Raw genomic sequence first — 24,012 nt, forward strand, 5'->3', positions numbered from 1 at the left:
TTCTGAAAGACTATGTCTCGCTCATCCGTCTTCTCAAACACCATGTAGTGCGAGAAACCAAATGGAGGCGATCGAGTCTTGTGGGGAAAAGTGCGCAAACCTCTGCAGAGTGTATAAACTAATCATGATTAGCCGTGTCCCCGGTTATGGACATCTTGAGTATCTAGTACTTGGATTATCATGTGAATCTCATCATGTGACTTTAAATAATTTTGTTGGGTATAATGATGTTACTTAATTGGGATTGAGAATGCTATCAACCATTCTCAATGTTCAACAACCACCATGATAGTTAAATAAAATTTAATCCTTTGTAGTAGGGAAAAATTGGCTTTACGCAAAACTATAACCATAGAGCTTTTCCACCAGCCAAATATGCATGTAGTGATAGCCATTATTCATCATTCTCCTATGGTGTGAATTTGCCAGTACATTCAATGTACTGACCCTCTGTGGCTGCAACGTGTCATGTTGCAGGATATCTTACGACGAGTAAGTGATACGTTAGGGTTATGATTTCTACACTCAACTTTGCCGTTGGTGTTGATGGGAATCCACAATCTTGTTACTTCCGCTATTTTGGATTGAGGTAATAGTATTTACATTACTTTTACATGTGATTTACCTCTATTATAAATCCTCGAGTACTGTGTGTGTCAGCATACCGATCCAGGGATGACACTTAAGCACAGAGACTTGATCCATTCGGGTTGGGTCGCTACAACATGACACACATGTATCGTTGCTATTAAGGGTAAAAAGATGGGGTCTATTCCTACATGAATAGATCTTGTCTACATCATGTCATCATTCTTATTGCATTACTCTGTTTCTCCATGAACTTAATACACTAGATGCATGCTGGATAGTGGTCGATGTGTGGAGTAATACTAGTAGATGCAGGCAGAAGTCGGTCTACTAATTTTGGACATGATGCCTATATACATGATCATTGCCTTGGATATCGTCATAATTATTTGCTCTTCTATCAATTGCCCAACAATAATTTGTTTATCCACCGTATGCTATTTGTAGGATCAAAAGTATGTCTAGAGGGGGGTGATTAGACTACTTGACCAAATAAAAATCTAGCATTTTCCCAATTTTAAGTCTTGGCAGATTTTAGCGACTTAGCACAAGTCAAGCAATCAATCTGCACATGCAAGTCTAAGAGTATAGCAGCGGAATGTAAAACATTTGCATATGAAGGTAAAGGGAGGAGTTTGGAGGGAGCAAACGCAATGTAGACACAAATATTTTTGGCGTGGTTCCGATAGGTGGTCTATCGTACATCCATGTTGATGGAGACTTCAACCCATGAAGGGTAACGGTTGCGCGAGTCCACGAAGGGTCCACGAAGAAGCAACCTTGTCTATCCCACCATGGCCATCGCCCACGAAGGACTTGCCTCACTAGGGTGATCTTCACGAAGTAGGCGATCTCCTTGCCTGTACAAACTCCTTGGTTCAACTCCACAATCTTGTCGGAGGCTCCCAAGTGACACCTAACCAATCTAGGAGACACCACTCTCCAAAAATTAATAGATGGTGTGTTGATGATGAACTCCTTGCTCTTGTGTTTCAAATGATAGTATCCCCACACTCAACTCTCTCTCATGGATTTGGATTTGGTGGAAAGATGATTTGAGTGGAAAGCAACTTGGGGAAGGCCAGAGATCAAGATTCATATGGTTAGAATGGAATATCTTGGTCTCAACACATGAGTAGGTGGTTCTCTCTCAGAAAATGAATGCTGAAAGTGTAGGCACGTTCTGATAGCTCTCCTTCATAATGAAGGAAGGGTGGAGGGGTATATATAGCCTTCACACAAAATCTAACCATTACACACAATTTACCAAACTCGATGGGACCGAATCAGAAAACTCAGTCAGACCGATTCGGTTCAAAATGTGAATGTTAGGCTTTTCGGTGGGACCGACATGCCAACTCGGTGGGACCGATTCCATTAGGGTTAGGGCATAACGTAATTTCGGTGAGACCGATTACACAAACTCGGTAGGACCAACTTTGGTAATAAGCTAACCAGAGAGTTGCTCAGGCAAACTAGGTGGGACCGAATCGTTCATTTCGGTGAGACCGAAACGTTACGAAAGGGAAATAGAGAGTTTGCATTGCGAACGCGGTGGGACCGATCGCTCATCTCGGTTGGACCGAAACATTACAGAGGGAAATAGAGAGTTTGCAATCTCATCTCGGTGAGACCAAGATCCCTATCAGTGAGACCGAAATGACTAGGGTTTCTGGCAGTGGCTATGTCAAGTGAACTCGGTGGCGCCGGATAGAACATTTCGGTGGGGCCGAGTTTGACTTTTGGTTTGGGACATATGTGGATATGAGAAAGTGGTTGAGGGTTTTGGAGCATATCACTGAGTATTTTGAGCAAGTAAGTCATTAAGCAACACATCATCCCCTTTTAATAGTATTGGCTTTTCCTATGGACTCGATGTGATCTTGGATCACTAAAATGAAAATGTAGAGTCTTGAGATTGAGCCAATGTGTGTCCTTAGCATTTTGAGGGGTCCACATTCCTAATCCATGCCATGCCAATCATTGAACTTTCTAAAATGATCATCTTGAAATAGTATTAGTTCAATGAGCTATATGTTGTTAGTAATTACCAAAACCACCTAGGGATAGTTGCACTTTCACTATTTTCTGGAGAGAAGCCACTAGTGAAATCTACGGCCCCGGTTCCATTTTCTATCATACTGTTTTCAGATCTATTATTCCGAAAACCCAAAAATACCTTGCTGCACTTTTTGTGTGTGTTTTCGCTAGATCTATTTATCCAATCTCATACAATTTAATCTATCTCAATGCCGATGAGGGATTGACAACCCCTCTTACATGTTGGGTTACAAGTATTTGTTCTTTGTGTGCAGGTATCGTTTACATAGTGTTGCTTGGTTCTCCTACTGGATTGATAACCTTGCTTTCATAACTGAGGAGAAATACTTACCGTTGTTGTGTTGCATCCTCCTCTCCTCTTCGGGGAAATACCCACGTAGATACAAGCAATCACCATAATCTTTCAGTCCTGTCTGAAATGTGACTCCGATCGGCGCCACGAGAGGCCCAACGATGGGCGCCAACTGTCGTGGTATTTGCATGGCAGATGCCATGGGATGGACTAATCCCGCATTAGGACACCGTCAGTGCTCATGGTCCCTAATCACACGAGATAAGTCATCCCATGCCATCTGCCGTGCAAATACCACGATAGTGCTGATTGTACTCCTCGCCCGTGACGACGTACACCAGGGCCTACACCACCGTGCGGATTGCTATTGCGGTGGCTGGTCCTCCTCGTCGCTGGAGGAGATGACGATCTAATCCCGCATTAGGACACCGTCATCGCTCATGGTCCCTAACCACGCGAGATAAGCCATCCCTTGCCATCTGCCGTGCAAATACCACGATAGTGCTGCTCGTACTCCTCGTCCGTGACGACGTACACCATGACCTACACCGCCGTGCGGATTGCTATTGCGGCGGCTGGTCCTCCTCGTCGCTGGAGGAGATGACGATCTCCGCCTTCATCGAGGAGTCGCCCACCGATGAGGACGACGGCCACGGAGTTCGAAGGCGGCGTTGCCACGATCCTCCGGAGCTGATCCCGGAACCACCGCTTGCCGACGCCGAGGCCCATGACTTGCCCATCACCGGAGTTGTGGAGGAAGAGGGGCTAGGAAGGGACTAGAAGGAGGAGGAAGAGCAGAGAGATTGCAATGTGGACGGTGCCGGAGCACGACTTAAATATCCGCGACTAGGCCATGCGAAGGGCCGATCAGCCACTTTAATGTGGCGAGTTGGTTCCTCGGCAAGTTGCGTCCGTATTGAAGCTGCGGCTCCTGAGAAGTCGCGTAGTACTATGTTACCATAGACTCCAAACACCTTTCTCCTCATTAACTAGCTGCCACATAAGTAATCTTGTCTTGGGATGTGTTATGTTCCTAGCTAAGTTACTCCCACTATGACTAGCCTCACATACAGTCGCACGCCCAACACCGGCTGCAACGCATAGGAGATATTATTTGTGTAATTCTCGAATTAGTAAACTAATAGCTAGTTTATAAACTGTTATTTGATTTCATTTAAAAATACAAATTTGAGCTTATGTGGATAATGAGATTGGGAGATAATTGCTATCTTGTTACACAGACAGAAACTTTTGATTCAAATTTGATATTTTTCAAACTTGCACCTGTCCTTTTTCCTAAAGAAACACCGATGGTTCTTCTCTTTTGCTCTCTTTCCTCGTTTGTTCCTCGGTTTGCTCCGGTACTGGTCAACGTCTATGGCATTACCTCACCTTCATGAATCTCTCCCATCGTCACTTTGGTTCTTCCCGGGACAAAAGACCTCCACCACGTCAGTCAACCTAACTTTTGTAGAAATATTGTTCAACACGGCTCTTGCTTGGAGACATGACGAGAACCTCAAAATAGTATTCCTCCAAAAGTTGGTTGATTAGGTAGCGGTCTCAGTCTTCTTCAAGTGTCACTAGCTAGTGGAGCACTTGTCCAACCAGGAGTGGCTGCTGTCTGCCGCCTCTTTCTCCTCTACTAATTCTTACACCGCTTTCACAGTCAATGGTCTCATGCCAGTCCCCTGTTCAGACAATCATATGCACACTACTACTCCTACTTCTCAAACACGAAAAAACAAAGAATTACTCGTCTCTCCATTGGTACCATCTTCTAGGAAATTACATGAGCGACGCGGCCAAACGCACCTCGTCGCGGGCCACGCTACCCCCGCGCTATATAAGCCCTAGCCATCGCCCAAACGTGACACACACCCAGACAATCAACGGCCCCCCACGCACGCACACATCAAGCGCAGCTGATCCCCCAGTTGATCGATCCGGCAGCTAGCTAGCCATGGCCATGGCCGGGAGGAAGGTGACGACGAGCAGCGCCAGCGTCGCCGCAGCGCTGGTGGCGCTGCTGATCGTGGCGGCGGCGTCGGGCGCGGCCGGGATTCATGTGTGCAACGTGGACACGGGGAGCATGCTGAACAACTGCAGGTCCTACTGCTCGGTGGGCAGCAACGAGGCCAGCCCCAGCGGCGCGTGCTGCGGCGCGGTGCGCGGCGCCAACTTCAAGTGCCTCTGCAAGTACAAGGGCTTCCTGCCCAAGGACATCGACGCCAACCGCGCCATGCAGATCCCCGCCAAGTGCGGCTACGGGCCGGCCTCCTGCTAGTCACCCACTACCAACAGCTTGCTACCAACTTTCACTCGTTCGTAGGAGTGTACGTACGTAGGTTGATCTGATGTGCGTGCATGCTTTGTGTTGGCCATGCATGCTACTACCTTTGTATCCTCTTCCGCTTTTCCTAAGTCATGTTGCTGTCTGTCCACAACTATGTGGCAGAAATAAAACTTATTTCCCGCGTCTTTCTCTATATGTTAGATTTTTTTGGTCATCTATTAATAATGCCAATAAGTTCTATGAAACTTTAAAAAATATTCCAAAAAAACATTTCTAAACATTTGGGTCAACACTACAAACGATCATAGGTCAGAGGTGCCTGCAAGAGTCTTCGCAAAATGTAAACAAAATTTAGAAAGTTATATATAGCGATATCACTAGTTAAGGAATGCCCCTTGTGAAGAGTGAAATCCACAAAACCATCACAATTGTGACATCAATAACAAAAAACCACCACTTTACGTTTTATTAGCAAGATGCACCAAATGCAATGTTATCTTTGACAAAAGAACACTAAATGCCCCTTGACCCAGGTATTGATGTGGCAAATGACAGACGTTGCAAAGAGCAGGCATGGGGTGATGGTCATTAACTAGCAAGGCGTTAAGATGACCAACCGACTGTCTACTACAACAAGTTTTGCCCAACTCCGGTGATGAATGGGCGATGACGGCGGCGCGCCTTCGGCTCGCTTCAATGCTTGTAGTCGTCGCTAGGTGGTCTATGAATCTGGATGCAATTTTTATTATTTCTGGTGTTCGTTATACTGTCATGATTGAAGACGAATAGATCGGATGTTTTTCGCAAAAAAAAGATGACCAAAGAGCCCACTCATCAATATGTTCCCATGCTCACCGTCACCGAGTATGAACTGGGGTGGAGAGCCAAACCACCCGGCTGCAGATGAGATGTAGTGGTGAGAGAGGTGGAGATGTGAAGTATCGTTTAACTAGTGATTTCGCCGCCGCAAGAGGTGCCCACTTGTCGTAACCTAAGAGTTTTCTTTTTTCATAGACTCGTTTATTCAAAATATTTTATCTCTTAAACCGTGTGTCAAATTTCAAACCGTTTTTATCTTTGAATTCCTCACGTCAATTCTTCGAAACTAGAACCCATGTTGATAGATTTCCATGAACTTTTTTCACAAAAAAACCAGATGAAGAAAACCGAGCAGAAAGCACTTTTTTGACTTTCTTTTTCCTTTTTCGAAGAGGCACAACTGTGGCTCTTGGAAAGCAATTTTGTGTCTCTAGGTTGTTTTTTTCTGGCTCACTGGTGCAGAACAACAGCTACCATTTTCTTATAGTTAAAAACATGATTTAAAAAATGATCATCAATTTTTAAAAATCATGATTTTAAAAAAATGTGGGTTTGAAACAAATTCCACAAATTTGAAAAAAAAACTTTGCAAAATTTAAAAACGATCAATAAATGTTCATGAATTTGAAAAAGAACTCACAAATCTAAAAAATCATGAAGTTTGGAAGTTTTCACAAAAAATAGAACTTTATTCATCAATTGGAAAAGGTAAGAAAATAAAGAAAATGGCAATAAAACACAAAAAATGGAGAAAATCAGAATGGAAGCATACCAAAACCGTGACTGTGTGAGAAGCTTTCATAGGCTGGCCCATCTAAAACCTATAGCCGGGGCAATGGGCGCCTTCGACCAAATAGAAATTTCCCTTGTCCATCTTCCTTCTCATCGGCTCTCAGTTGCTGGCCAGTTGCTTAATTTAGCCCAAGTCACTGCAATTGGCCTTTCTTCAAATCCCTCCACATATTATCTACAAGCTAAAAAAATGGCACACCTTCTAAGAGTGAAATCTTGCAATTTGAGATGATTGGGACTTCAAAATAATGAAAACTTTAGGAAACTAGGAACTAGCAAAAGTTCTTCAAGTTGTGTATGTGCGTTGGGGTGCAGATCTTTGTTGTAACAACACTGCAGTTACAGTCAAAGTTGTGTGGAGCCGACCCCACGTGTCATCTGCAGCACTGCACTGATAACTGCAGAGGATCCCAACCCGCGCATCTGATGCTGTATCAATCAAGAAGATCACAAACCTTTGCAGCCCCATGATAAAGCTTGCCACTGGTTCAGATCCAATAGTATAATTTCTGCCCCATGTCAGAGTGATTATACCTAGATCGACTCAGAAATAACTACAGTTGAATAATAGAAAAGTTGTATCAATGTATAGGACATACTATTAGCAAATTGTGTTTGTGCCTATTTGTGGGGCAGTTGAGTTGTAGGTGCCTAAAAAGTGTAACACTCTACCGAGTACACATGGGTTTGAATTCTGGTATCCCGACACCTTGGTGGATGGATGTACCTTGTGATGGCAAAATATGGATTTTGTGAATGTCGTCTAGTCGGGAGTGCAGTACGCCATATCCTTGTGATCCGTGGGGCTGAAAACAACAAGTCCCCCTCAGCACGACAGGGTGGAATGCAGACCCCCCCTGCAAATATGCTTAGCCAGTGTAAATTAGTCCAGTAAGTTCTTGGAAGCAAAGAACAATTTACACGCTGGATTCTTAGTGGCCAAAATGTCCTTACTTGGACAAACAGTACCCACTTGGCTATTTTTCAGACTGGACCAAAATCTTGACCCAGTTGGCGTCTCGTGACCGCCAGCATTGGCCTCTCCCGGTGGTGGTAGCCGCTCTGGTACTGAAAGCAACCACCGCTGAGCACTGCCCATGTCCACGGCCAGTCAGTGCATCTTCCTCAAGGAAGAAGCACACAAGCAATATGACCAGCGCGCCGCAGATCCCGAGCTTCCGAGAATTGCTCTCTGCGGCTGCAAGAGGCCGCCAGACTGCGCGTGGTACGGCTCTGGATGCTTGTCCCAGAATCCAGTGGCAAGCCCACGCCGCCGTGCTGAAGGAGAGCGAGAGAAGAAAACAAGAGCTAGGCTGGGAGAAACGCAGAAATCCAAGCACCTCCGCCACGCTGCTCTCTCCGAAATGCAGAATCCAAGCATCTTCACCCGAGCTGCTTTTCCAGTTCCCACACCCTCCTCTCGGTCCTCTGGCATACAGACATACACCTCTGCATGTTCAGAGATGATACGCCATAAATCTGTGCTTCCCCTTGGCTTTCACCGTCATCACTACCCCAGGCATCCTAGGTAGTTAGTTCCTTGAAGCATGTCCTTTAACTGAACATAAGTTTCCTCTTCTCCCTCAGGGTTTTCCTTGAAGCATGTTCTTCCGCTGATTATTAGGTTTACTACTATTCCCACATAGATTTTGCGCACTGTGTCCGCCGTTTCGATGTTGCATATGATTGGCGCAAATAATTGGCCCATCTTCCCTTCCCTCCATGGCCTGCCTCTGTAGAACAGAAGGAACAAAAAGAGGTGAGCAGAACGACTAATGAAGCACATTATTTGACTACTTAAGTTCAAAACTGGGATAAATAAAGAAAATAAGATGCGTGCAGAGAAGGCACATGTGTGGCAAGAAGGGACAAAGGTGATGCGGTGCAAAAACAATGCAAGGACGGTCCCCCGTTGCTAAGTTTCAGAGGCCTCTGTTATCCCGTGTGTGCGTGCATATGAGGGAGAGCGGAGCCACCTGTTGGTGGTCACCTCAGTCCCCACCCCGCCCCGCCCCTCTCTACACCATTGTCTGCATGGTATGGCACAAGGATACGCACACATAATTACATATGCTAGGCAACAGCGGAGCCACAAGGCAACGCACGCATACGCACAAGAGCTCTTGCACCCGTCTGCCATCTATATAGCCTCTAGCACTTGCGACCTTAAGCAGTTTCTGTAATTACAAGCACACCTCCATTCCATCCTCCCGTTCCCTATCCATCTCTCCATTTTGGAGAAGGCGGGTTATGGCCGGTGGTAGCCCCACAACTACCTCGAGCTCCCTGCTCCTCTTCTTCCTCCTCTCTTGCTTGCTCATCGGCCAGGCTCTCTGCAACCAAGGCCACCATGGTAGCATCTCAGGTTTCACTTCTTCACTGCAAATACTTTGTGTTCTTCGTTTGTTCTTGCATTAGAATGGCTTGTTTTCTTTTTCTTTCTTTAGTGTGCATATGTTCACCATGTATTCACTAGTTTCACTTCAATCTACTGTACGGGTGCAGACTATGGAGAACAATATGCTCACCAGGGATTACCTGAAGAACATATGGACTTGCAAGAGAACATCAAGGTACATATGCCATCTAGTTAGTACTAAGCGCCGTTCTTATAGGTACTATAGCACATGATAAATTATGCTTGAATAAAGATTCTGTAAACTTCAACTTGCTTGAAATACTATATACCTGCCCATGGAGTTTTTGGTAAGCGGACTGATAGGAAGAGGATACAGTAGCCAACTTGCCTCCTTACTCCTACAGTTAGTACGAGAAGTTCTTAGAACAAGAGCAAAAAGAGCATGGGTGCAGCCGTGCAGGATATGCAAGTTAATTTGGAAAATGGGGCCCATGACATAGCCATCTGAAAGCAACAATAACTAACATGATGTTCACATGCTTCACAGCAGGGTCTAAACAAGGAGAAGCCGCCCAAGTATGCAAGGAGAATGCTGATTGGTTCAATTGCTCCCATATGCACGTACAACGAATGCAGGGGTTGTCGATCCAAGTGTACCGCTGAGCAAGTCCCGGTGGATGCAAATGACCCCATGAATAGTGCCTATCATTACAAGTGTGTCTGCCACAGGTGATCATTGATGGTTAGTAGGAGCTTCTATGATATGATGTCTAGTAGAGAGTAGTGGTTTTCCTTCAGTCTCCTCTTCTTTTCCTTCTATTCTCTTTCTCTGTTAAAAAGGCTTCTTCTTTTTTCCTTTTTCTTTTTTACTAGAGGTTAACTAGTAGCAGACTGGAGGGGCATTTTGTACTGTAAGATGTCTAGTTCAGCTTGTGAACTAGTAATTTTGAGAGTGAATGGTCTGAAATTTTGATATCGGAAGACCAGCTTGGCTGTGCAGATAACCAGTTTCTTTGTTAATACTCCCTCCGTCCCAAAATAAGTGTCGCTGGTTTAGTACAAAGTTAGCACAGCTTTGTACTAAATCAGCGACACTTATTTTGAGACGGAGGGAGTATATTGCAACTAGAAATCAAATCTATAAGCAGACCTCGATGTGGTCTTCTGCTTGAATAGGCTTAGAACTTCAGACTGGATCTTCTACACGGTCTCCAACTGTGCAGTGTATAAATGCTGTAAACGTTCGTATGTTCCACCAGAAGTTGACAGTATCTTCTCTACCCTGGGCATCTTCAGCTCTCGTGGGTTTTGTGCCATCCCTCTTTCCATGTAACAAAACAACCACCTGTACTGTACAAGGGAGCAGTAGATTCATATTGACAAATGAGAAAAGAAAGAAGATGATGACTTCTGTGCAGACTGCATTTCTTCAGCAGAGCAGGCTTCATGTGTTGAATTTAACCAACCAGGTCTAGTTTCATGTATGTACCACATTTTACGCAAAAGCTGTAGCATAGGTAATAAACAACCCAGTACCAAACAGAGCATTTATTTTGCAAGCAGAGAGGCTGCAGGGTGCCTTGTATGCATTCAACAAAAGAACAGTTGAAGATTTGTCTCAATAGTGAATATTTATTACCAATAGCTCTTTTACTGGAGAGGGGTCAGGATGCCTCTATACTAGGGGACACTCCGGGGTAACTCATGTATATTTAAATAACACTGACAGGTGCTAGTTCAGGCACTACTGTCCGTTGACAAGTATTGCTCTCTTTAAACATTCTTTTCTGCTCAAATAGATTACTACGGTTCTACACAAATCACTAACAGGTTTGTACCTGGTTGTTTCCTCTTAATAAATTGCCACACGGTCTAGTCCCTTGGTCTCGTTTTTATGTCTTTACTTTAGTATAAGTCCATTTGACCAGTAGACTAGAGCTCACAAAAATCTATAGTGTTTCACCCAATAGAAAGAGGTTAAGACATGAATTTTAGAAAGTTAACATACAGCAGAACTATTGGAAGTCTTCAGAATTGACAGGTATTGTGCTTAAAGCCTTAATTCTGCCTGTTTGAAAAACAATTCCTTATGCACCAAAGGAATTCAGTGAGAATAATGCCTAATGACAGAGGCGGCTAATGTAAATGCTGGCCCACACATTACATCGGCAATTACGTTTGAACTTAATAATTTCCAAACCAAGAAAAAGCAGCATGTAGGAAAGTGCTCAAAGCAAGTAATCGCACTTTGCTGACCATGGACCGATTACACGTGAAGAACTGAGGGTAGCAGCTTTACCATTTGCTCCTACTGTAGCTTCAAATGGCTTCAGGACCAGCATGTAGATCTCCTAAAAAGACAATGAGAAAAAAGAAGATCAATCCAGTTGTATCCTGAGAGTGACATTACAGAAGAGGGTTTGTATGGTGAGAGGAATAAAAAGCTGCCGCGCAGTGGCCCTAGTGCTACTCTCTAGCGGTAGAAGCAGGTCAGCATTTTTCTTAAGAAAACAAGAAGAGGTCTCCTATGAAGTGGTCCTGCAAAAATATTCACATGGAAGTAAGCAGTAGGATCCATCTCGAGCTGTTTTGTTTTGTATAACACGAGATGCATGCTTTCGACCCAACATAGATGACACATGGGTTGCAGCTCCTTCGAATCAAGGCCTGAAGGCTGCAGCTCTTTCCTGTCTCTATAGTACTCATCATAGTTACAGGTATTATATATTTATATTCTAATTTATGCTAAAGCATGCTTCTAGATCGGCAGCATTCAAAAAAAAATGGCCAGCCAATTTTGACATCACTAAGGTTATGAAATTTGCCTATGGCCATCCAAGAGAATCTCTGGTCAGGAAACTGGATATTCAGAACAGCTTTGTAATGTGGAAAACAATGAATTCGACATGAAGCCAAAGAATTCATAAAGAGAACACGGTTGTTCTTTGCACTTCTATGCTTAGATGGTCATTCCTACTATATTTCACACGATTAATTTCCATCTATTTTCATTCAAACATAAAATAATAATGTAGAGAGTAGACAGAAATAGCTGGCGACATTGACAATTGGACTTGCTGCATACTATCTCGATGACGCCAGCCTTCAACCTGAGTTTCACTTTTCTTCATTCTGAGGATGTTAAAGACCAACTCAACAGAGGTTCAAAGTCTTTTTATTAAGATCAAACTTGTGGTCAAGCCCGAAATCGTTATTAAAACTCCATGATCATCAACTGGTAGCCCCGAACTGTTTCTTACCCATTAAAACTGGCTGAAAGAAGGGGTAAAAACATCAAGCTCAAATAGAGCTTGTCCATTCAACAAATATGTTTTATATAGTGAACTATGAAGGTTGAAATTAATTACCTCCGTGCAAGTAAGTCAAGGAAAGCAAAATGGACCACCACCCCATGGATCTCAAGATCTCTGCGTTTCGGAACCTTTTAGTCAGTCTGCAACTAAGTCCAGTAAAATGAATACAAAGAAAGGCATGGACCAGTGTGCAAGTAACTAAGCACCCATTTGGCTGCTATATCATCAATAGAACTTGGGAGGTAGCTCTTCCAATAGCGTAATTAACTACCAGGTGCAATTTTCGATCATGTTAATATCTCCAAAGTCCTCTGGGAAATAAGCCACAGCTCCAACCAAACACTTTGTTTTCCTGAAACCAATGAAGTGTGGAAATGTTCAGAAGGACTAACATGGATTTGGACACTAAAAAGGGCAATAGTGGCAATTATGTTTTGTTTTATCTGGAAACTCACATTTGCAAATATTTGTCATGACAAGCAGCTTCAGAAAGAAGCCCTGGGACAATGAGTTTTCAAGAGCTTCATCCAGCATGTAGCATTTCATGCCGAGAATGTTCAATCAACTAACAGGCATCACACCAAGGGATTCAACACAATTTCGGTGCAACAGAGCAATCAAGCAGATGCTACCATGTTAGATAAATTCCACAGCATCATGTAAATTTCATCCTTATCAGGATGTGAACTGCCGCCATTCACAAACTCGTGTATTTGCCCATCTGCCTCAATCACACTCCTTCCAATGTCCTTCTTCATCCCTTCAGCACTCATCAGTCTCCTAATCCTCGAGACACCATCCCACATTCCTTCATCCGCATAGATATTGGACAGAAGAACATAGACTCCAGAGTCGTCAGCTCCAAGACTTGCTAGGCGTTCAACCGACAGCTCAGCCAATTCGACGCACCTATGACTTCGGCAGGCAGCAAGCAGAGATCCCCATAATTCTGGAGTTGGTTCCATGGGCATTGTCTCTATGGCATGCCTAGCCTGATCCAAATGTCCAGCACGGCCAAGGAGATCAACCAATGCACCATAATGTTCAACCTTGGGATCTATCCCAAAATCCTTCTTCATTCTATGAAATATCTGTAAACCCTCTGAGATCAACCCAGCATGTGTGCATGCAGTCAGCACGGCAAGCACACTAAGATCATCCATTGGTGCTCCTTCAGACTCCATTTGGCAGAAAAGCTTGACAGCATCAAGTCCGCAGCTATGAGTTCCAAGTCCAACAATCATCACATTCCAAGTAACCACGGTCTTGTCAGGCGTGCTTTCAAAGATCAACATGGCGAGATCCAAGCGCCCACATTTCATGTACATATCTATCAGAGCTGTCTTCACCACAATATCGAATAAAATCTTCTTCTTCTCCAAGTAAGAGTGCAGCCACCTGCCTTGCTCCAGAGCTCCCAGCTGTGCGCAGGCTGTGACAGCCCCAACTGCAGCAACCCTATCAGGTCTGATACCGCACCTCAGCATCCTTCGAAAAAGTTCCAAAGCCTCTGAAGGCTCCCCACACCTGACATACCCGTCAACAACAATACTCCACGAGATCACATTCCTCTCAGGCATCTCATCGAATAGCATCCTCGCCTCGTCCATCCTCCCCTGCCTAGCATAGCCATCGATCATCGAGTTCCAGCACACCAGATCCCTCTCAGGCATTTGATCAAACAACTCACGCGCACGGTCCACACCTCCAGACCGCTTCCCGTAGGCATCAATCATGGCGGCCCAGGAGAAGGCGTCCCGATGCGGCATTTCGTCGAACAGCTCCTGCGCCAGCTCCACCTCGCCGCATCCGACGTACCCCGCCACCATGGAGTTCCACGAAACGAGGTCCCGCGCGCCGTCGTCGAACACCCTCCGCCCGGAGCGGCAGTCCCCGGTCCTGCAGTAGAAGCTGACGAGCGCGTTCCGCGTGAACAGGTCGCGATCCAGACCCCTCCTCACGGCCTCGGCGTGCACCAGAAGCCCGACCCTGCAGCCGGGCGCGCAGCCGCACGCCTTGAGCACGGCGGGGAAGGTGTAGGCGTCGGGGTCCACCGCGCCACGGCGCATGCGCGCGAAGTAGGCGAGGGCCCTGCGGGGGCTCGCGGGGGCGTGGAGGCGGATGAGGGTGTTCCAGGGGAAGGCGTGGCCGGAGGCGGCCCCCGGGAGGCGGGCGAAGACGGCGTCGGCGTGGGCCGCCGCGGAGGCCGACGCGAGCGCGAGGAGGAGGAGGTTGGAGAGGCGGAGCGGGGAGGCGGCGAGGTGGCCGGAGGTGAGGAGCAGGGCGTGGCACTGCAGCGCGTGCGGGGCGGAGCCGCAGGCGCGGAGCCGGGAGAGGAGGATCGAGAGCGCGAGCGGGGGCGGCCGAGAACAAGACATGGCGGTCGAGTTTGAAATTCTGAAACGACCGACTGTTCCTGAGATCGAGTCGGAAACCAATCCATGCCACACTAGAGTTCGTTTTTTTTTTCTTCTCGTTGTTTGTCACCTCTTCGTCTTGCCCTTGTCTTGTCTTGTCATCTTTGAGGCAGCGGCCAAGACGGCGTACGGGTCGTCGTTTCGGGGTCGAAGTCGGGCGAATGGGGTTGGGCGGCACTGGCTTTGACGGTGGGCGTCACTTGCTCAGCCATTATCCATTCGGACGTCTCGATGTCGTATCGCAATATCTTTACATTCTTGCGGCAGAGGTCAACGGACGATACAGGAGGCAAGACAACATGGACTGTTGGTTCACGTCGGAGTCAAAGGCCAAGCGAACAACCAGAACAGAAGGTTGGATCTGGCCTTGGTCGATGTTGCTTGCATGACGTGACAAGCTGCTCACGCCTTGAACTCCAGAAGCCGTCACGGGTTAGGAGGACGTGGCACTAGCACCCAACATCGTTCAGGAGTGCGGGTTGGCGGCGACAACAAGGAGCTGCAAGAGCCTCGCTAGGCCACCAGGGACGACACAAACATCAACAAAAACATGGGCCCTATTTGGATACTCTAACATAGTTAGAGTTAGAGTTATTTTCTAACCCACTCTAACCCAAATAAGCATCTCTCCACTGGGATAGTTGGATTAGATGAAACTAACCCACTCTAACCCTTCCTGTTTGGATACTTTTGGATTATTTAAGCCTTCAACTAACCCAAACTAACTCTAACCTCATGATCCAAACAGGGCCATGGTTGCACTCACCCTCCAGGCCACGGAGCTTGAAGATATGTCCTTGTCCATCCGCAACCAAGGGGGGGGGGGGGTGAGCTTCTCGTTGGACGGCACGGATCTCGAATCTGCCATGACCAGTCAATGGGATTGGGCCCAAATCTGGATCCGTTCACTACAAGAAATATGTTAATTAGTGACCTTTTGTCAGTGACCCTGGAAGAATTAGTTATAGATCTACGATCATTTGAGATCAATTGGTCAAAAGCCGTTCGTGGGGCTCCAAACCCTCAACTATATCGACCATTTTGATCAGAAAGGTCGTAATTTTCTTACACGAAATGGTCATAAAGCAGACGGCACTGGTCTGCTGCCTTATTTCTAGCTGATCACGACCAATATAGATGGTCATAACCTTGTAAATTGTGGTGAATTGCTATGATTAGGCGCCACCTCATCAGTTTTGCCTATGTGTCAATTTTTGCCCTAGGTTGTGAAGCAACCTATATTTCTGTCATTCCCAAAATTCCCTAAAAAATCTCATAAATTTTGCACTTTTTATATGTGTGTTGAGAGAAAAAAATCCATCCATTTTTATCGACACCTCCTAATCGAGATATTGTTTCTTTTGGCAACAAATAGCCCTGCATTTATCAGGATAGGTGGTTTCGATATTTCCTTCAAACATTTCAGTAATGGGCTCAAAAAGCACGCACATTTGAACAATGAGGTGATGTCACTTTACATCGAAAGTTTCAACATTGAGCAGACGTACAACTCAACCAAGCCAAGGAAGTTTGCGTTCTCACCACATGTTGCTGTGAGTTAACTAACATGTTTTTTGTTTGCTTTTTTTGTCACTTGAGTTTTCCACCTGCAACATAGTAGATTTTTACATGATAGTTACTAGCTTTTCACCTTTTTGTTGTGACCATTTTTTGTTTTTCATACAGACCAAGCTTTGTGTTGATCCAAGTTCATTCAAGACAAGTTCCTGCATTAGAGATTTCACCAGGGTCTTCAAGAAAAATGACATCGTGAAATTTGATCAAGTAAAGCTCTCGTTCAACTATCGTATGTAGTGCAAAGTTTTCCTTGTAGCGCAACAATGTTTCCGTTTTATTTATCTCATTTTTTAATTTTTGCAGTTGTTCTTCACCATAGTCCAGAGAGACCATTGGGCAGTTGTTGTTGTAAATTTCATGAAAAAACAGTTTAATGTCTTTGACTCCAGGAGCTTAGACCCTGACTATGTCAGCATCCTTGAGAAGCCTTGTTGCAATCTGGTATGGTGTCGAACACATCTTCTTTATACGATTTTCCCTTTTTTGTTTTTTCAAATCAATGTTGCGGTAATAATCAATTCGACATTTCCAGATAACAAACTTCAAAGAACTGGTCACATATTTTAACCCATGGAAGCAAGATTTTGGCACATTTCAGATGTCCAGTCCACCAAGCTACCCGCAGCAGTCAACATCGTACTATTTTTTCTATATTATTCATTTGTGGCTTTTCGCAACTTTACATCCTGTTTAGGAAGCATTTTCATCTTTTTGTTGTGATCTCATGTTTCCTCTCCCTCCTTTTTCCATGACAGATTTGATTGTGGCATCTTTGCTATTCTATACTTGGAGAATTTAACTGCCAGGGGGATGAAGCCATTCAATACAGTACGACTCGGACTCATTTATTTTTATTTTCTTCTTTTGCAACCTATGAAACACTAGTAGTAAATAAATTATAGCAGTCAACTACTATCATATATTTCTGAAATTTTATGTTATTACCCACCTTTTTTTTCATCCCCTGCTAGTAGTGTCTCACAATGTGTTTTTTCTCTTGTTGTCTATGCTCAGGATTCAAACTCATTGCTCAATGTCCGGAAGTACATTGCGGCGAAGCTTTTCAAGCACCCTCAAAACACCCTCAACTCAGAGGACGAGCTTCAAGCTTTGCTGAAAAACTCATAGATTGATGCCAACCGCAACAAGACATCTCTAGTAGTTTAGACCTTTTTTTGTAGTGCATGTGTGTGCGACATGTTTGTAACCGAGCTCTTTAGTAGTATACGAAACTAAAGTGTTTCGGAAGTAGAATGTGTCATGTTGGGGCATGCCCCCTTTCTCCCTCATTTATGTATGCTGGAAACATGGTGTTTCACTACTGATCTTGTGTTTTTGCACACATATATATAATGTAGACATGATTCCAATGGCAGTTGTTACTTTTTTCCTGAAATTGTGTTCTTTTTTCTGCACACTGGTGTTGTATTCGAGCCATTTGTTGCATTTAGAAATCTTTTACTAGAAAAATGTCGAAATTTGCTATAATGATTGTCATCTCCGTAACATTTTTTGTTACTTACACTAGAAAAATGATGAACTGAAGGCATTTTCTCATCACAACATCATGTCCCTGTAACATAAATACATCTTATAACATCACCAAAATGAAAAGTGCTCATGTTTATGTAACATGAATACATCATGTAACATAACCAAAACGAAAAAGTGCCCTTCCTGTGAAGATCATGTTTTCATGTAACAGGAATACATCATATTTTTTTTCCAACCTGTGAGACCACACAATCTTTTTTTCCTGCAATATGGATTAATATGGGATGTATATGCATAGAAACAGTGAGGTTGTATGTCTGAAACCTAGGCAACTACATGGAGCAAACATAACACAGGTTGCAAATTGAAATTATAGCTTGTACATCATCATTTTTGCAAAAAAGAAGTTACTAATGTAGCTCAAACACAGGGAGCAAGCACATCTTGCTTAGGAGATGAAACAAAACACCCAAAGCTGGTTGATGGGGGATCTTCTCCCAAATGAAAAACATTTTTTTCTTAGGAGGATCTTCCTCCCTGTTTCTCTCATCTTTTCTTTCTAGAGCTTCAGCTGCGTTGCTTGGGAAATGTTTCGGTCACTTGCCATCATGGCTCTCATGTATTGACAAGCTGGGACTGCATGTCCAACCTCAGAGCAGAACTGGCATTTAGGGGGTGCTGCCGCCGCCTCCGTTGCAGCTTTTAGCGCCCCACATGTCTGAATATTATGTCCTTCTTCATGGCAGTACTTGCAGCGGGCAATCCTTTTTCCAGCTCTTGGCTTTACTGTTGCCGTCGGCTTCTTCTTTTGTTGCTTCGCCTTCTTTTTTTGCTCATCGTCTCGCTGCTCTACCAGTGTTTTCTTTCTCTTCTCTCTTTCAGTTGGCCGACCTTTCTTAGGGACACGAGCTGGGTTTTGTAGCATCTCTGAGCTTTGAGTCTGTGGTAGGTTGTCATTCAATGTTCTCATTGCGGCAGCGGGTGGTGTTGGGGGTTCACTCTGTTGCGTTGCTTGTTGCCCTGACAGCGCTTCTCTCTTTGCCGCTGCTATGGCAGGCTCAAGAACTGCTATTGCTTCATCTAATATCTTGTAGGCATCATCGTTGCAACATGCATTAGAGGCGAGCCATGTCAACCTTCGACACAAGGAGTTGTATTTCAATGTGTTCGTTGAGGGGTGCACGAAGTCCAGCAATCGGCCAGTCCTGCCCATGCTTGTTGTGGCTGCTTCAGACCACCTCTCCAACAAGTATTGTTGCGGAATTTCTTGAACATTCAGATGCACCATTGCCCTTATTATATGTGCGCAAATCAGGCCATTCATCTCAAAGTAGTGGCAACTACATTCAAACAACCCTTCATCCATCATAACATGCACATATAGAGTTTTGGGTTCTCATAGGAGCTTGCCTTTAGCTCAAACAGCAGGCCTTGCCCTCGATACTCAGCGTCTTGGTTGATAACGAAGCCGGTAAACGCGATCACCTGCTTCTGGAACTTGCCAAAGACGCTACGGGTGTAGTAAGCAGCAGCTTGGCGCTCAATGTTGTACCTGCAACATCACAAGAAATAGGTCACAAACCACATCACACAGAAACTTGGCCCAACAACAATTTTTTTCTTTTTTTTGGTAAAGCGCAAAAGTGTGTGTACCGAGAGTATAGTGGCGGAGCTGTTGTTTCACCAGTGAATCCAGCATTGTCTTCACGGTCAAGCATAGTTTCTTGGCACATTTCGTATTGCTGGACAAACCTCCAAACGGAATCAGCCGGACGAATCAGTGTCTTGAAATATGAGTTAAGCCCCTCAGACCTGCCCGTTGTGCTTGTGAACGGGAAGAATTTGTTCTTGAAGTACGCTGGAGCCCACATGTGCCTTGTTCGCCACATGTTCTTTAGGTGTTTGTTCTCAGCCACTTCAAAACAATGCAACATGTGTTGCCATGTTTCCTCAAACTCCTCAATGGTTTCTGATTGATTGATACAAGTGTAGAACACATCTGCAAACGCTTCATCTCTTCTCAACAGCCTCCCCAACTTGGTACGTGCATTGCTAAACACATGAAACTTGCAACACCTATGGCAGGTGTTTGGCAACACATCCTCAATAGTTGTTGCCATCGCTTTGTCCTGGTCGGTCATGATGTTTGTGGGATGCTCGTTATCCATTGCAACCATCCACTGTTGGAAGACCCACTTAAATGTTTCAATACTTTCATCCGGCAACAAGGCACACCCGAGTGCAATGGTCTGGAGATCGTTGTTGACCCCAACTATAGGAGCAAATTGCATATTGTATCTATTGGTGCAGAAGGTTGTATCGAAGAACACACAATCTTTATATTTCGGGTAGAGCGCCCTTGTTCTCCCATCAACCCAAAACAAGGCAGTCACGGAGTTTGTTGCAGGATCCTTTTGTTTCGCATAGAAAAACTCTGGATTCTCAGCTTTCCTCCTCTCAAAGTACTCGACTGTCATATCCATGTCTCGGAATGTTAGCCCTCTCCGGAGCTTTGCACGTTCATTCGAAACATCTCTCTTCACATATGGGAGTATCCTGGTGTCACCTCCATGGACCCTGCCGAGGACACCCATGCAATCTGAATTTGATAGGTTCACATCATGCAACGTCAACAAGAGCTGGTAATCCTCGGCAGGTATACTGCGGTGCGACTGGTAGTACCTAACACGCTCCGGCTGTTCCAGCAATGGATGTGTATGCTCCGCAACAAAACAAGTCACTGTCCATCTCTCCTCTCTCAGCCCAACAATCATGTGTGCCTTACAATCATGGCGGAGCATCCTGTTCTTTTGACGTTTTCTTGTCACATCCATTCCTTCACTAGGCTGCCTACTAGAGTTGCTTTTTCCTGTTGTAATGCTCTCCGATGTGCTACTCGTTTCCGTTTTATCGGGCTTTCTGGCATGCACACACCCAAAGACCCTCTTGATCAATATTTGATCCTCTTTCTTCTGGTCTCTCTTCTGGCTGAATTTTGAGGAAGATATATGTGTCCCGAACCCCAACTTGAAGGCATAGTCATTGCAGAATTTCTGAGCATCCTCAAGTGTGTCAAATACCATGCCAACATAGGGTGGCAGTGGCTGTGATGAAACATCTCCATCATCTGAATCATCTCCGATTGCATCTTCAGCAAACAACAACGCATCTGAATCCTCACCACCACAAACAGAAAAATTGCCTTGGACATAGCTCCCTTCCCCTTCAGTCCCATGATCCTGCATCAGAGTTGTTGCGCAACAGTCATTTTCATCTCTCCATGGAATCAGCAAAAAAATCATGTTTCAGAAATTCAGGCACCACACAGAAACATGCAACATAATCAAACTGACGGAATTTCTACATGTGCAAGGGGTCCCATGAACATGCAACATCCACATTCAAATCACACAGTTGGAGCAGGGCATTAACAGAAACATGAAAACATACACAATGCAATGAAAGCGGAAGCATTAACAAGTTTCATAAAATTAAGAGCAAGTGGCAACTAAACAATGAAACCAGAGGCATCAGCCAATGCAACTAAATTTTTCTGAGTCTCATGTGTGCATAGATACAAATAGGTAGGACATGTTGAACAGAGTTAATGTTTCAAGAAATATGGAGGCTTATGTGCAACTAAAATTTGGGAGGCTCATTCCTCTGTTTTTTCACACAAGTGTTCATGTTTTTTCAGAGTGGAACAGAGCTAGTGTTTCAGAAACAGGATCTCACCAAAGATTGTTGATGGGATCTGCTCGATCGAGCTTCAGGAAACACCACCGGGGGATTTGCGAACCAAGTCGAAGATCCAGCCCGCGGTGGAAGCCCCCCGGCGGCGCTTGGAGCTGACAAAGATGGTCGCGTCCGTTCTGCAAGCGGTCCTTGGTAAGCTAGATTTGCGTCCGATCCCACCATCTGGCGCGCGATGTGGTGCGCCATGGAGGTCCCCCACGCCGGCGGCGCCTGATTTTGCGGTGGTTTGGGGGTGGCGCCGCGCTGGGCGCAGGTCGGTCGGGGCCGGGACAGAGCCTTTGTTTCTGCAACTGGACCGTTGTTTTAGGAATTAATGAGTGGAGGGGAGGCGACTGAGCCGCGTGCCAGGAGATCGATCGGACGGTTGCGCGCGCCTACATCGAACGGCCATCCAGGTGGCGGACATATCATGCGGATCGGCCGGTGGACGCGTAGCAGCGCCCATTATATCTTTGTCAAATATGTAAAAATCCTTCCTTGCCTAGTTAAAAAATAATTCAACAATATTCATTTTTCTATTATGTTCACAACAATACTTTGTGAAAGAAGTGCTATTTATATATTCTTGATTGCCCTCAAAATTTTTGGGCACTCTTTCCTATCCAAATCATTACCTCATGACAACATTCAGCTCCATTTGCCCAGTAAATCTTCCTCGGTAAATTTTCAAAGTTTTTTTCCACCTAGAAGCATTGTGAAGGAAGTATCATTTTTATATATCCAAATGACATGAAATTTATACAGTTCCTTCATATGACCAAATTATCACCCTCCTCCAAATTGTAGCTCAGTCAAATCATCTATGTGAGCCCAGGTTCAATTTATATTTTATGGCCAGATTGGCACATTGCAAAGCAAGTGTTATCCAGATCCCTCCTATTACCCTCAAACTTTTTGGGCACTCTTCCATACCCAAATCATTGCCACATGATAATATTCAGCTCCATTTTCCTGGTAAATCTTTCTCAGGAAATTCCAAAGTTTTTATCTCAAGAGAAGCTTTGTGAAGTAAGTACTAGCTAGGCTTACCCAAATGATCTGAAAATTTATCAGGGCATGACCATACCTATGTAACTTACCTACACCAAATTTGAGCTCATTTAATTTATCCAATTTCTCTCGCTAATTTTCCCAAGTTTCTGTCCAGGGAATAGCATTGTGAAGGAAGTACCACTTTGGCATGTCCAAATGGTATCAATTTTCCACAGTGCTTTCCTATGCCCAAATAACCACCCCCACCAAATTTCAGCTCAATCCATTCATTATTTTGAGCCCAGCTTCAACATTCATATTTCTGTCCAGTGTGGTACTTTGCAAAGCAAGTACCACCTAGGCTCCTCCTTTTGAGCTAAATTTTTTTGAAGACAGTCTTCTTAGTAGATGATCATCCTCAGCCAAAACTCATGCCCATTGGCCACGTGCATTTCCCGTGTCGCTAATCAAACACTTGGCTGCTAATTCATGTTTGAGCATAGTTCGGTCTCCTCATGAAAATATTATGTTGTAATTTTCTTCATAGCACCTTCCTGGGAAGTACCCAACCCCCTAGAGATGCCTAGGCCGCCCAGAACACATGGCAACGCCACGGTCATGCGGCGGGCATGCGAGTTTACGCGCTCTGGAGTTGGGGCCCTCGTCCACCATCCAAACCTCGATGTATCGCCATCAAACCATGTATTTCTGATTAAATAGATACTTATATACCTAGAAATGATTTTTATAAAAAAAATAAAGAGCAAACTATAAGGTAGATGAAGTTCAAAATTGACCCGCTTCCTGCTGAATCAGCAGAAATTTGTCTTTTTCACAAGTGGTGGATCAAAACTTTTGACACCCAACCATTTTGTCAATTATGCATTAAATATGGCCTAATATTTTAGAAAAATGATTTGGTCCAATTTTGCAACAAATATATGGTAGCTCCTTCACAAAAAAAAACTCATTTTGAGCATTCAAAAAATGGAAAATAAATTTTCCGTGCAAAGAAAATGAAAACTCCCTTAGCCAACATTGTTTGGAATTCCAAGATGCACCATTGTGCATAATATGAGATCATTTGAACAAACCATGCCATGAATGTGGCCATAAGATTGATCATTTAGCTTGAAAACCCTGAATCTTCGCGCATGGTAGCTCATTTCCTGAGAATACTTTTTTAGAATAATTACCGTATTGCAGGTTTAATATTTTTCCTGGAAACTTGTTCACATATAATGACACAATGCGAAGGTTTTCCAATTTTTTGA

General features: G+C 44.5%; 3 protein-coding genes and 1 pseudogene across 8 annotated transcripts; 2 read left to right on the plus strand and 2 right to left on the minus strand.

Moving 5' to 3' along the window:
- The first annotated feature begins 4,808 nt into the window (after positions 1–4,808).
- Positions 4,809–5,426, plus strand: LOC119272627 (male-cone protein 1-like). The gene has a single exon (XM_037554077.1). It carries the CDS (start codon positions 4,905–4,907, stop codon positions 5,226–5,228), a length of 324 nt encoding a protein of 107 aa, XP_037409974.1. The 5' UTR covers positions 4,809–4,904; the 3' UTR covers positions 5,229–5,426.
- Positions 5,427–6,755: 1,329 nt separating this feature from the next.
- LOC119270044 (pentatricopeptide repeat-containing protein At3g29230-like) lies at positions 6,756–14,755 on the minus strand. 5 transcript variants are annotated; one of them, XM_037551995.1, is made up of 9 exons: positions 12,977–14,670; positions 12,576–12,873; positions 12,293–12,480; positions 11,507–11,558; positions 10,358–10,557; positions 9,537–9,605; positions 7,803–8,581; positions 7,576–7,705; positions 6,756–7,030 (listed from the first exon to the last, which is right to left on the minus strand). In XM_037551995.1, the coding sequence occupies exon 1, from the start codon at positions 14,588–14,590 to the stop codon at positions 13,139–13,141; it is 1,452 nt and encodes a 483-aa protein (XP_037407892.1). In that variant the 5' UTR covers positions 14,591–14,670; the 3' UTR covers positions 6,756–7,030; positions 7,576–7,705; positions 7,803–8,581; positions 9,537–9,605; positions 10,358–10,557; positions 11,507–11,558; positions 12,293–12,480; positions 12,576–12,873; positions 12,977–13,138. The 5 variants fall into 5 exon arrangements, with proteins under 5 accessions (XP_037407892.1, XP_037407894.1, XP_037407891.1 ...); XM_037551997.1 differs by having other exon boundaries at positions 11,507–12,480; positions 12,977–14,755; XM_037551994.1 differs by lacking the exon at positions 12,293–12,480.
- LOC119270045 (EPIDERMAL PATTERNING FACTOR-like protein 9) lies at positions 8,858–10,200 on the plus strand. 2 transcript variants are annotated; one of them, XM_037552000.1, is made up of 3 exons: positions 8,858–9,213; positions 9,354–9,421; positions 9,758–10,200. In XM_037552000.1, the coding sequence occupies exons 1-3, from the start codon at positions 9,099–9,101 to the stop codon at positions 9,938–9,940; spliced, it is 366 nt and encodes a 121-aa protein (XP_037407897.1). In that variant the 5' UTR covers positions 8,858–9,098; the 3' UTR covers positions 9,941–10,200. The 2 variants fall into 2 exon arrangements, with proteins under 2 accessions (XP_037407897.1, XP_037407896.1); XM_037551999.1 differs by having other exon boundaries at positions 8,861–9,213; positions 9,755–10,200.
- A 3,814-nt stretch (positions 14,756–18,569) lies between the features above and the next one.
- On the minus strand, positions 18,570–21,255 carry LOC119272798 (annotated as a pseudogene).
- Positions 21,256–24,012: the final 2,757 nt, after the last annotated feature.

Source organism: Triticum dicoccoides, chromosome 3A (assembly GCF_002162155.2).
Source record: "Triticum dicoccoides isolate Atlit2015 ecotype Zavitan chromosome 3A, WEW_v2.0, whole genome shotgun sequence".
Classification (NCBI taxonomy): Eukaryota; Viridiplantae; Streptophyta; class Magnoliopsida; order Poales; family Poaceae; genus Triticum; species Triticum dicoccoides.